General features: G+C 36.7%; 1 protein-coding gene across 2 annotated transcripts in view; it reads left to right on the forward strand.

The window, feature by feature from the left end:
* Positions 1 to 3,490: 3,490 nt before the first annotated feature.
* plcd1a (phospholipase C, delta 1a) overlaps positions 3,491 to 14,587 on the forward strand; it is a 47,319-nt gene continuing 36,222 nt past the window's right edge. The window contains exon 1 of one of the 2 annotated variants that reach the window (XM_088642988.1): positions 3,491 to 3,754. In XM_088642988.1, coding sequence (XP_088499114.1) covers positions 3,724 to 3,754 — 31 coding nt within the window. In that variant the 5' untranslated portion in view covers positions 3,491 to 3,723. Of the gene's footprint in view, positions 3,755 to 10,808; positions 11,045 to 14,587 lie in introns of those variants that run through there. The other variant, XM_088642987.1, reaches the window with a different exon arrangement.

The following is a 14,587-nucleotide window of genomic DNA, read 5'->3' on the forward strand; positions in this document are numbered from 1 at the left end:
TCACAGAAACATTATAAAAGCTGATCTACTAGTCATCAGTAAAAGAGTGAAACGTAAATCTGAATAAAGATCTCTTAGGAAGGGCTCATGAGTTTCACCTGGAGTCTTTTCAGCTCCAAACAAGTCTTACCAGTTGAGCATGTTTTTCAATGTCATTTTAATTTACACTTACTGTGATATGTGATGCACCTACAAACAAAAACATAAAAGACACCTCTCATTTTTCTCTTTTTCACTGCTGCCGTTCTTGCAATTGCAAATGCATATGTTTAATATTTTAAACCCACCAGCATGGTCAAAAGCCCACAAAACATACACACATGAAGACAGATTGTTTAAATGTTTATTTAAATTTGGGATAGATTTGATGAGCATGTGGGAGGAATTACAGTATCTGCTTGCCCCCTTTCAAGATAAAATAATAGGAAAAAATAGGAATACTTCCCAAGACTCAAAAATGTCATTCCAATCACTAGAGAAGTAGGTGGTTACTAATTGTAAACTTGCTTCATCAGATCAAAATTCAAGCTTTTAGTTTAACACACTAAAATCTAGGAATATCGTTCTCTGCGATTACCGGATGCCAATCCAACTCAAGGCCAAAGTTTAGAAGACTGTTGTCCACCCTGTCAACCTGTATGGATTGGAATGCTGGCCAGCAACTTCCAGGCACGAGCAGGCCTGTCATGGAAACGAGGATGATCCGGTGGCGTCTCGGCCTAACAAGATTTGACTACGTCCTCAATGACAATGTCCATCAACGCATGGGAGTGGCACCAATAACGGAGAAGATGCGAGAAGGGAGACTGCGATAGTATGGACGTGATGAGAAGTGGCGAGCACACGGTGGCACGGACAGCGATGCAACTGAGCCTGCAGGGTCGACGGCCGTGAGGGCAGCCCAAGAAGTGGTGGACGGATGGGATCACTGAAGACATATGGAAAGTGAACGTCGCCCCAGAGGACACCTATGACCGCGCCAAATGGAGACAGGGATGCCGACAAGTGGACCCTGCCAATGCGGGATTAACGTTAGGATGAAGAAGATTAAAATCTAGGAATATAAACTTCCCTCTCGGTTTCATCCTGCTTCATGTTTTATACATAAATATGAAGAGAAGCAGAGATTTTTTTCTGAATAGCACTGTTCTGAATAATTTCAGCCTTCATATGCAGTTTATAACAAGCTATTCTGGCAAGCCTGCACAGTACTACAATCACAGAACTCTCACACCTACAGTAAAGAAGATGCCACGACCAAAACGTTGTTTTCTTTCTTCTCTTTTCAGCATGGAATAAACCTATTACTTGTAACAGGGGACAGGAAAGGGAATAGAGATCCTGTGCAGGACTCATTCTAATCTAAATCACAAGGCAAAAACGTATTCTAGGAAATAAGCAAGAAGGTCTGATAACGATTGAGACAGTAGGAGAGCAACAATCCGAATCACAAGACTTAAATCGAAAACGAGGAAGCAGGCAAGAAAGTCTGATACCGATTAGAAAGCAAGAGTGAAAAGCGCACTTCGGAGCTCGAGGAGAATTCGCAATAGGGAGTGGGGAAGTGAGGAAAGAGGGGAACAGAAATAGTGACGGGAGTGAACGGAGATACAGTAGGTACATTACTTGCAGAGTGAGCGTTTGTTAAACACAGGCATCCCAATTTGTACAATTACAAATGATATCACTGTTCAGATAGATAATCTTTTGAATAGCCGTGCAACAGCTGTAGCTTTGAGTCTGTTATTGAGACCATTGAAAGGTCTGAATAAATGAATAAATGAAATTCTGAACTATTTTGATCTGCTAACACAAAATACTTTTGAAGAACAGTTTGACTAAAAATGATAACTGGGGTACTTGTTTTGCATGGATAAAAACATATTGCCAGGAGTCATTGAAGAACTGAAATCATTAAAGTGGCTGATATTTAGAATATAATGATAAAATGGAAATGAGCTCCTAGGTTTTTTTTATGGAAAGCAACTTCCTGATATTTAGTGTGAAAGGATTGTTATCATTGTACATTATATACTATAACCCTATCACTATATACTGTATATTCCTTGCATTTTATTGCTGTTTCTACAACTTCATTAGGTAAGAATATTAATGATGAAGGTACAGTTGAGTTTTAAAAGGATGGAAAGAATGAACACAACATAGGTAGTTAAATTTACATTTTTTAGGGTGTACTGTATATACACTACTGTAAAATAATCTGAATATTCATAAGCAAGCTCATATTGCTTATACTACAGTCAAAAGTATGACTTGTTGAAGATTATGACTTATTTGAAAAAAAATGAGATCAAGAACAAATATAACAATGGCTGTAGGAAATAGGGAATAGGAATGGATGCGCCTGAAACAGGAATATGTTGGCCTGAAAACTTGTTGGGAATACATCCATTTACAAAACACCTTTTCCTGTCACTTAATTTACAAAAACTGTTTGATGTCAAACAGAACCTCTTACACACATTGCAGCACGGACTGGAATATCCAGCACAATATTTGTGGCATTACTGGAAATTTGAGAGGCAATTTTCCATGACCAAACGTGTTCAAATCATTCCAAGGATGAACCCCTCAGCCTCACCCAGAAAATAAAAAAAATAAGAAAGCATGGACTGAGGGGATTGGAACCTTATTGTCTGTGTTGGCATGACAGCATTTCCCCCTTCAGACACTTCAGATCTGCAAATGTTTCTCTCCATTTCTAATCTGCAAAATAAATATAGAACAGATTATATTTCTTTAATGGCCACAATTGTCATTTGACTTCATTCCATTTTACATTTTTGTCTCACTGATAGGGTCTTAATAAAGATGTTCGTGACACTCCCAGAAAATATCTCAGAAAAGTGCAAGTGTGCTAAAGTTACTGTAAGAAAGTAATAATGCTTGTTTTATGAGGTAAAAAATAGGAAGAAGCATATTTTTTCATCAGATTTTTACTATGCCTTATCATTGGTTGTGATAACTCGATGCTTGCTTTGCATCTCTTTGGACAGAAAGTATAAGTCTAATGTGGACCTCCGTTTTACACTTTTATACTTTAGCATTTATAATGTATTACATTAAAGCTTAACGTGCCGTTTCAGTATCGACCACATTCCACAGGATCTCCCCTTTAAAAGGTCGTTTCTGTCTTAATACTATAGTCATACGTTTTAAGAAGGGTGGGCTGATATGATTTAACCTGGATACTGTATAACGCTGACGTTTGTGCGTGTACTTTAATGCACTATTAATGTCCACCTTTTCTGCATTAGTTGTATTGCAAGTACTAATAATTCACAAATTCACTGGTAATGGTAAGAGATCGCTTGGGCTCCTCGTTATAAAGTTGATTTATAAGCTATACTTGTTGAATATTTCCTCCATGTCCACTAAATCCATGAGGTGCGTGTCACATCAATGCGTAGCCAATAAGGAGATGGATGTCAGTCGTGCTGGTGGGTGTGAAGGGTTTTTACCAAGGCACCTCTGTTCCTGCGCTTAAGACGAGCCAGAGAATCTTCTGAGACAAGGTCCTGGCGAGTTTATTGCTCTTTTTTTTTGTTTTGCCCATGAAATAACCTTGAAGTAATTTATTGACCAAGACGTGGCTCTACGCCGAGGACTGGATATTTTCTATGAAAAAGGATCTTTGAATCGTTTGTTTTCCTGGGGATCTCAGACTGAGCTTATAGTTTTCAGAACTTTAAACCATTAATAATGGAAACAAACGGTATACCAAACAAAATCGGTAAGTTGTCGCATTCGCTTTCTTTCGTGATTTTTAAATTAAAGATGACCCGATAGCACTTTGCACCGTTGCTTTTCTTTTTTAAAACAACGTGGTTTATTTTTACAGATTTCTTCTGTGATTCTATCTTTTATATTAGTAACATAATGTGGGTGATTCACGAAACGTTAGCTAACCCAACTAATGTGGAGTGAAAACACCACATGACGTTAAGATGTTCAGCTTAAGTTGAATAGTGGTATCATTTCGTCAGAGCTCTCACGTTTTTTTCTTTAAAAAATGATTATAGAGGTCTTAATCTTGAGACCTGACACCATGCTTCTATGTAGAAGTTGTTATAAAGGGGGAAGTTATTTCCATCCCGAAAAATGTTTTAATGACCATACGCACTTGTCATCTAGCTGGAAAAACCTTGAATTCTGTATGTGTGGGATAATAGACTTTAATGTGGTTTCGGAGTACCGCTTGAGTTAACAAAAATGCAAAGAATGCGTTTCAGCTTGAAGAAATATTTTCGCGCAGTTCGATGAGCTGTTGCTCAGACCAGGAAAAAAATCTAAGTGCGAATTGCGAAATTGTTTAATTTTATGAGATGTAATGATACGTTAAATGAAGCTAACTTGTTGCTAAGCTGCCCTTTTTCCAGAAGACAGGGAGGTGCCTCTAAATTAAGGCTTTGTTTTACCGGTTTTCGGTGCGAGTTTCAACACAAGATGTCACGATGTCTGTTGTAATGTTAATTCTTTTAAAGTCCGCACAACTGAAAATAGCTTTTGATTTTTAAATCGCCTTACATTGAATTGTCTTTCGAAACAGGCAACATCAGAAAAAGCACATTTTCTTCAGAGAAAGGAAAAATAATTTGATTCCATTATTTTGGAACTTTATTTTTTTTCTGCTAAAACGTAGAGTTATCCCAGTACATTTTAATGTTAAGACTTAATCTTACAAATATGATCAAATGTGTTATGTATAAGGAATATTTGCATGGTGATTTGTGAAATCCGAAAGTCGCATGAGAAATAAAAAATAGAAGTGATAGGATTTTATGTAGCTTTATATTTTAAGTGACTTATTAAATACCTCAATATTAATATCAGAGAAAAGGTTCTTTACATTTTTAAGGGGTCATCTGCCTATAGATATCAATCTTTTTGTCTTTTTTAGTCCAAAAGCTGAAAGAACTTGTTTACACTTACACACCATGGACAGCTCCTTTGTTATGCGTTAAAGACCCTTCTTTAAACCTAAAAAAGCATGTGCAACACATAAGGCCGTGTTTTGAATTTGTAATCATTAACAAAAGATAGAAAAAAATCCTTTGCACTTGGAATCGGATAAGTTTTGAATAATAAACATTTGTTAGGATAAAATTGATAAATGTAACATACTCTGATAAATTTGCAAGTAACTGCTTTTTGAAATCTGAATAGAAAGTTACAGAAAATAAAGAAAGCGGTGCAGGATAGATAAGATACTTTATTGATCCCGTGAGCGAAATTGCAGCTTTCCAGACGTCATTTTCCTGCCATATTTGAAATTAAATTGAAAAAAATGTTTTTATGAACGACATGTATTGTTATACTCCCAAATCAGGAGATCTGGAGTCCGATCGAGTATCCAGGACAAATATAAATGTATTACGATCACGTTAGCTCTGGAAGCTACGTACGAGCTGCAAAGAAACTAGAAATTACGCTTGAAAGCCAAACAAAATTACAACACAACGTTTCTGCTTTCTTCAGGTGTGTCAGCATAGAGGACAAAGAAGGGTTAGCAACCTAAACGTTGCGTATTGTAATCATTTTATTATGAGGCGACCTCAATTTGTTTTGTTTTTTGTTTTGTTTTTTTACAATATTTACCCACTGTATGGGCCTGTATCATTGAGGCTGCCAAGAGGTGTAGGTCGTTAGAAACGCATCCATCTTTCAATGATATGGTTATAAATTTATTTCTTGGTAGGGATCACAGCAATCACGAGCATATTCCATCCTAATAGAGCTCAAAAGGGACCACATTCTGAGTATTATTTCAATTAATTGCAGGACATGCACACATACAGATGATTTAGAGAAACCAATTAGTTTAGCCACCATATGTCTGGAACTAGGGAGGGAACTGGTGCCCCTATTAAAAAAACAACATGTGGATGTGGGGAGAACATGCAAAGTCCCCACAAAAGTTACCCTAATCTGCCTCTGGCCCTGTACTCAAGAGCTATAGCAACATTAACCACCATTGCAACAGAACTGGTCAAACAACTGCTCAATTATTTTGCTTGCATTTTCATACTTCTGGAAATGCTTTGTGTGCAACTCTAACCCCTAACACTGCAGCTCAATAGGACTGGTGAAATCTTGTAGGTTTCTGCTCATTAACACTTAATGAATGGAGAGTTGACACACACCAGCAGATTTCTTCCTTGTGCCATGCTATTTGCAAATAAATGCATAGAGACTTTTACACTTTCTTGCCACACCCATTGGCCATCACACAAAACAAGCAGAGCTGCATACCTATGGTATGTCCATTTGCATCACCCTTAAATGAAAAGGGTACAGGCTGTTGGGAGGGGCTACAAATAAGTGTATGCCTTCACATACAGATTGCTGTTGTAATAAAATCTGAATAGACTTAAAAGGTCATGATCAACAGCAATCGAATGTGGGTGATAATGAATAAAATTCATTAAGCGATAATGAAGATTATTGTTATGCTTTGAAACAGATATGCTTAGACGAATAGTTATTTACCTTTATTACCTTATTTACCATTATTATTAATTGGTTTTCAGTATTATTGAAAACAACCGAGAATGCATCATTAAAATATTACTTCAACATTGCTGTGAAACATGCTGTCAAGAAAACTCTTATTTTCTGGCAAAACAAATGATCATATTTAAACTTAACTAAAGGTTATTACAAACATTATCCTTGTCTTAGTGGGAGTGTTCCATGGCGTCTGTGAGGATCTCAAGATGATCTTTGCTTTCCAGATTTAGTAGATCCAAGACCTCAGAGCATGAGCCAAAATGGACAAGGACAGATTACTGGAAAATAAAACACACTCCAAACAGTACTGTAGATATTTTTATTCTGTGAATGCATAGCTGCTGACCTTAATTTAAAGGACATAAGAAATGCATTTTATGTAGTATCTGTCATATGCACTGGATTCATAACAATGCAACTGCAAAGTTGATTTTTAATTCAATTATGAAATGTAGATACTGTAATGAACATTGCTTAGAACTCTGAAACTAAACAGTTTTAGCCACACCAGTCAGGTTTTCTTCAGCTTAAGAACATATATTAAGTAACCTTTATTTCATGCTGAAATAATTTCGATTGATATTTCATGTCACATAAAAATGAAGTAAATAATTAGTGTCCCTTTTTATTCACATTACATTTATATTTTATTTTGCAAAAGTATACATTGTTTTTCAATGAAAAAGGAATTTCGTTGGTGAATGTTGTAAGATAAAATGTAAGCATGGGAAATATATTAACTGTGCCATACTTATTAAATTGCTTTTTTAGGAACGAGATCATGCAGAGTGGTAATGGAATGTAGGTGGACTGGAATGGTGTTTTAAGAAAAAACATGTCATGCCAGTTTTGGAGTGAGAGACTATAGTTTTTGTGATACTTTCCACCTGTTTCCCTAAATAGTTTGTCCTGTAAAAATCACTGCCCGATTCATTTAATTAGTTCAGAATTGTGTTACTTTGTATGAAAGAACTATCATGAAAAGTCCAGTTGAATTTCCTTTTACAGACAGCAGAATTTTGTGACCACAGATTTGTACATTTATTTCAACAGTAATATACAGAATTTAAACTTCAGAAACACGAAAAAACAAAAAAAGGCCTGGATAGCAGACATTAAACAGGCACAATTGTACAATTAGCAAATCATTAGGAGCTGATTTTGCCTGGATATAAACTAGTCTTTTTTATTTTCTGTTGTGATTACAGAAGTCAGTGGGTGACCTGAAGCATGTTAAATAAGTATAAGTATAAAGTGTGCATAGTGGGCTCTTGGGTGGATAATGCGGGGTGTGTTTAAAAAAATCAGACAGTTCTGCAGTAGTGTAGAGTCAGAATTAGTTATTATTGAGTGGTGGTGGGACAGAGCACTTACCAGGAGTGGTAAAAATATAGCACAAATGGTTAGTGAAGGATTGTCTTAATGCTTAAATGGATTCACATTAGCATCACTGTATAAGTGCTTATATTGCCGAAAGTAAATTAAATTTAAAAAATTGCTTGTACCTGGGTTCTATCTGCGTGGAGTTCGTATGTTCTCCCTGTATTCTCATGGGTTTTCGCCCGGTGCTTTGATTTCCTCCCGCAGCACAAAGACAAACAGGTAGGTTAACTGGCTTCCGGTGAAACTTGGCGTTGGTATGTCTGCCCTGTGGTGGACTGGAGTCCCGTCCAGGGAATATCCTACCTTGTACCTGTTGCTTGCTGGGATAGGCTCCGGCTTTCCCGTGACCCTGAAATGGATGAATCGGTTAGATAATGGATGGATGGATATTTGTAAACAATGGGTAAATTAGACTGCTTCCAAGGGATTCCTCCACTAAAAAGCCTCAACTTGGGATGAATGATGACATCACTTGTTCTCCAGGTGATCCCTAGGTTACACCTTGGCTAATTTAAATTGAATTCAGATGTGACTGAGATGACACAGAATCAATCAGGTACCACTAATATTGGGTTGGATGTAGTCTGCAACATTATCCTTCGATGGTTTCTTTGCCATTATGTCTATCTGGCAGGGTTCTGGCAGAATTGGGTGGTATTGGGTCAGCCTACCTAATACCACCTGCTTCGTCTTTCATTTGGCACTTCATCTTCGGCATTCCAGTCTCTTTTTATCAAGCATTTCAAGATTTGTTAATGTTACATGGAATGCCACAGGTCGGTTTCTGGTTAAAAGTAGTCAATTCAAGAGTTAATACTAAAATATGGTGTACGATTTAGTGAAAATAATGTATAGTACAGTTCTGGTTTCTTAATTTAAGAGTGTACAGAAATTGTAACCGAAGAAGCAGGCAGTCAGCCTTCTGCACAAGAGAATGCAAACAGCGGTAGGCCAGTCTACTGTGTCCTAGAGAGCAGTCAGTTGCTAGGTTTCTCCTGCCTTGCTGCCTAGGCTATTTAACACATTGACAGGGCTTACCTTTTTGATCATGGAACAGTTCAAATTACTTAAAGCTTTACACTTAAATGCTCCTTAGTTACACTATTTACCATTGCTGATATAGCAAAACAGTGCTTTGGAAGTTCCTTAAGCAGGTCGAAGACCATATAATTTGTTTGTATTTATTATGATGTAAGAATGAGCATTTGTAGAGGGCAGAAGAAGGTAGGCTGAAAATTATCTTGAACTGTGCGAGATAAGAGAGCTCCTTTTAGTACCTCAGCACTGCAGAGCTACTGCGTTATGGCGTCAATATTGTTTTGTGCTTTAAAAAAAAGAAAAACACTTCAGTCTTCATGAATCTGAAAGAAACGTTTTTTTTTAATAAATGAGATTGAACTTGGAAACAAAAAACAGTTCGGCAGAGCTGGAGCTCAAGCATTGAGTTCTTACGTCAGAGAAGATCGACACAGAAGTAAAGAAAGTATCTCAAAGCAAAACTGGTATTTGCCTACAGGGCAAAAACAAATGCACCAACATCACTAATATGACTGTAGTTCTAGACAAGCAGATCGAAGAATATGCATAGAGAAAATCTTTAATCAAAATACCACAAATTAACATGAAACAGGTTTAAGACCATAGTGTAATAAATATCTTCAAGGCTTTTGAATTCCAGTAGACAGCATCTTGCAAACACAAGGGGGCGCTCGAGACTGGCAATTTAGCTGTTTTGTTTGAAACCAAAATTCCTTTAATTTCTATATATTTCAAAATCTTTTCATGGCCTAGATTGAAAAAAAACGTTTTCATTATTTTAAAGACACATGGGGAATCGTTTATCAGCAAGTAATTCTCTTTGGAGAATGCAATCATTGCAGAAATATTGGGGAAAACGCAAGAAGAGGTATTTATAAGTTTTCATAACATAAGGTTGTATTCTTTCTAAAATAAAGGAATTGTAAATTCTGCTTACAATGAACATACTTATTACAGTCTCATCTTCTCTAGGGTTGCTCCCCTTATAAAAGGGGAACACCTCTAGAGGACTGCACTTGCCTTTTATAAAGTAAACGTTTATATTTGGTGTTGAGGATACCTTACAAAGTATGTTACATTTCTGTGGAAATTTGCCTGTTTGTGGTCTTTGTCAAGTAGCTTGTTATCTTTGTGGATTTTTTCTAGCCAGTTGTGGTGTGCAGTGCTTACAGTTGGTAATAGGCGGTAAGTTATCTCATATACACTTGTCACTTAAGTGGACGGGTTCCTAAATCATAGGTCCAAGATGGGTCACAGCAAGGAGACATCATTCTGGTGCGTCAGAATGTGGGCCAGAGGCAGGCATGAAGCGCCTCTGGGAAGTTCACAGCTACATCCCCCACTACACTGGAGTCGTATCTTATCTGCCTAAAGTAAATACAGACGAGACTTTTAAGTAATGGTTAAATTATGCACATACTGTAAAAGGGTAAATTCTCCGGACACTGGCATTATAGCAAAAAAGAATCTTGCTCTCTAGGCTGTTTGCCTACATATTGCGGTTTGCAATTATCGACGGCTGTAAAATAATTTCACTATGTTACAGTTTGCTTGATTTTGTTCATACCGTATTTTGGACAACATCTGTTTGCTAATGTCTAGTCGCTGGGATACTTTACCAAGATCAGAAACTGTTTTGTACATTTCAATTAATTTGTGATGTATAGTTTTGACGAAATAGAGAACATTTTTAAACGCAACAAAATAGCGTAATATCATTTCTAATTCATCATGACGGCGCTTACAAAACAATACCAGTAATGAATATTAAAGTGTAGGGATTACGCATCTATTTCAGCATGTAGAAGGGACTGGTTTGGATCCAGTCACTGTAACAGGCAGGGGTAAATAGTGTGTAATCTGAGGACTACAGCAGCACACGCCCCACAAGGAATTGAAAACACGTCATGAAAATTCTGCCTAGTTTCCTTCATTTTCGAAGAAAAGCAGTGTTTGCGACTTGCACGGTTTTTGTATTTAAGAGGTTTTGCAATGCAATGTGTCCGAAGACAACCGAAAAGAACAAAATCGGAAGAAATAATCTTCCAGCAGCAGAGCAAGAAGACCGCTCTTGAGAACGGGAAGAGACTAGGTACTGTATTTTCGTTCTTGTTTTAAGTGTTTTCTGATCAGACGTCAGAGGTTTGTGTTGCGTACTCTGTTAAACAGTGTCAGGATTGGTAAGAAGGATCAGAACTGTGTGAAACTAACAATCTAAACGTAGACGGTCACTATTACGATAAAAATGTACGTAAAAGACAATAGTGTGGGTTATGATTGTCTCTTCAATCATATCATTCTTAGAATTCGTTGATTCTGCAAAAAGTGCTGAGTGTAAATTTAATTTACAGGTAAAATATTATAGTGCCAGCATGCTTACTCAACCTGGAAAGAAAAACATGTAAAAAAGTGAAATCTCGAAACTTTGAAGAGTCAGAAAATGTATGTATATAAACTCTGGTTATCACACCATGATGTAATACTGCTATCCTAAAAAGAACGGGAAGGTGTTCTTACGCCATTGGACATTGATTTATGCATATGTAAAACATATATATTAAGCATATACAATATGTAAAACATCTTGGAAACGTAATATTAGATATGAGTATTAAATGTATTGCTGTCAAATATGAAAATATCTGTATTTTTACTGTTACATTACTTGGCTTCTTGTTCCCAAATTGTAATAAAAGGGAAACATTTTTTTCTCTTTTATTACTCTTTCCAGAGTTTGATTCACTGTTTTAGAAAAAAACATTACACAAGAGCTGAATTTTTTTTTATAAATCCTGTTTGCAAATACTGCAGTTCTGTTATCTTGGCTGACCAACTGACTAATCTGACTGGTCAGTAAACACAAATCGCAAAAATAAGACATTGGATGCAACGTCACTGGGTTTTGAAAGGTGCTTTTAAAAAAGTTTGTTATTATTATTCCCGTTTAAACAGAACTAAAAATAAAACGATATGTGCATTTACAGTACATAAAGCCAGATCGAGGTTTGACTTCAAGGGTAAACCATTGACTCAGAAGTGAGATCAGCCTTTTGACTGAACTACACTGTCCCTCAGGCATTGTGTCAGCACTTGCATTGTTTTCAGCTTCTATGACAGGACATACAGTAGTAGCTCACGGAGTAGACTACTGTATATTCTCCTGTCCCCCAGTGTAATAATATAGATAATCACAGAAACTTAACTGTTGTTAATGTGAACTCAATCATCTGAGAACTGCAAAACATACAGTATACTGGTGAGGTTAGTGCTCTATTGTGTGTACTGGTGTTGCCTATAGGAAACTGTTCTTCACAGTCCCATTGTACGTGTGTTCTTAATTTCATTGACCCACAAGTGCAGTTTTCATGATTCAGTTATTTGGATAGATCAAGTAGTCATATAAGTGTCCATGCGTCAAATTCATGTAGAGTATGAGGTAATTTGGTGTTACTGGATTCAATGTGATTTGATCTTATTTTTAAAGAAACAGTAGAAATTCTAAACTCTAACTCACGTTTCTCATTTCCATATGTCTCTGTAACTCTTATAGCCAGCTGAGGACAGTAAGGTCGTCTATTTTTTATTTTTCCTCTTTAATTATTTGGATAGCAATTTGTTTGGACAGCAGCAATAATAATCATCACCCTTTTCAAATTTTAAAAGAAAGAAAAAACAGAAAATGAAAGGATAGACCGTAGGAGTAATGTGCAGTAAGTGTACAGTATGTCAGGCGGAACAGATTTAATAATACAACTGAAGATAACCTCAGATATGAAGGCAAATAGTTTCAGTTTACTTTGCAGATTCTTACAGTTATTTTCTGGGGCAAATTGAAGTGACGTGTGCCCACAGTATTTGATCTTAGGAGGTTCAGTTTGAAAAAGATATTATCTATCTTATCGTGGGACAGTACAGGTAAAAGCAATAAATATTATTATTATAAAAGGCGTTTTTTCCACTCAAATATTGATAAATTCGTTTTTACCAGTATGCAAACAGGACCTATCAAACAAAAAATAAAGGTAACAATAATGAAATGCAGTTGGGGACTCCAGTGTTTAATCTATTGCCTAAATGATATAGACATCAAGTAGTTTTCAAAGAGCAGTTTTAGAGGCTTCCAGTATGGAAGTGGATTAAGTCTAATAGTCCATAGTCTTAAATTGGGATATATGGACATCTAAACTACCTTATACCTGGAAGAGATGGCCAGGTCTACTTCTGGAAGATCAGGGTGTCTGCAGATTTTAGGTCTCTTAAAAGCAGCATCACCTGCAGAACTGGTTGAAGTTGTTACAATGATTCCGTTAAGCTGAGGCAGATCTTTCAGAGCTGAGTCAGGATGCAATCCTGCAGACACACCAGTCTCCCAAGTCCAGCATTCCCATCCCAAGCGTAAAGGAAAATGTAAAACAAGATGTCTGGATGGGAAGTCACCAGTTCTTTAGAACTGGAGTTGTCTTTTCCTGACTTAGAGCTGCTGGAAACAATGCAATAGATCTGATACTTTTGGGGCCTCATTTAACACTGTGATTTTCCAAATGTTTTACACAAAAAGAAAAATTGATTCTGCCTTTTTGAAAGCAGACATTGTAGCAGAACAGAGATGCGGAAAAAAAGAAATTTATTTTCCTTAAATGCAGTTATGAATTGTTTTGGTTTTTTATGGGGAGAGACAAAAAGAGAAAAATTTACTTGGAGCTTTGAAAAGTCACGTCCTCTGAATGAGGAAAACAATGCTGAAATATTGTGTATCTGAAAGAGCGGTGCTTGAAAGAGCTACTTTTTCAATGCCCCCTGAGTTATCAAGAGTGTGTACTTCAAAAACAAGCTTCATTGTTAGAATTTTCAGAATGTGTACTCCACACAAAACATGATACAGTTATTTAAACTGTCCTGTCTTGCTAGCTGTCTTTCCAATAGATCAAATACTACTACGTTTCTTCAGCTTTTACACTAGGACTTAATTTGGGCTGATTAATAATCTTGGGTTGCAGTTAGTCAACTGGTTGGGTGACATGAAGGCTTATGAAAAGACGTTTTGTAGCAGACTTCTGTCTGGTTTTAGCTCAGGTAATTACCATGTTACATCCTAGAAATAGATTAAACTATAAAAGTGGTAACTATTCCAAACATTTTAATCCTTACAATACAAAATGAAAGGAGAGCAGATGCACATGGCTCACTGTTCTGTTATATATTTGAAGTGATCTTCTACTCCAGACAAGTCCTGTATTAGGTGAGGCCCATAATCAAACCAATGCAAGTCAGGAAGTCGAAGTTGTTTTCCTTGATTCCTTTATAAAGCATCACAAAAGAACAGGCAATCTGAGCCTTTCATTCAGGAAGCCTGAGATGAAGGCAGAAAGATGAGACGTGGAGAAGGCTTCAATGTAGTGTCTATTCTTTGTCTCCATCAATACGTCATTAGTGGTATCAGAAAAAAATGGGATAGCACTGTTTGATTTATTTTGATGTTTACTGCTGTGAGGCATCCTGTTTCTTCAAAAGATGTTAAGCAGGTCTGGCCTGAACTTCTACTTTTTGTTTGTGGTAGTGACATTTCCCTGAAGCTCAAGACCAATCAAAACGCTCCATCCTTCTCATAGTCTTAAATTACAAACTTCTTCATGGC

This window comes from Lepisosteus platostomus, chromosome 8, assembly GCF_059453375.1.
Source record: "Lepisosteus platostomus isolate fLepPlt1 chromosome 8, fLepPlt1.hap1, whole genome shotgun sequence".
Lineage (NCBI taxonomy): Eukaryota > Metazoa > Chordata > Actinopteri > Semionotiformes > Lepisosteidae > Lepisosteus > Lepisosteus platostomus.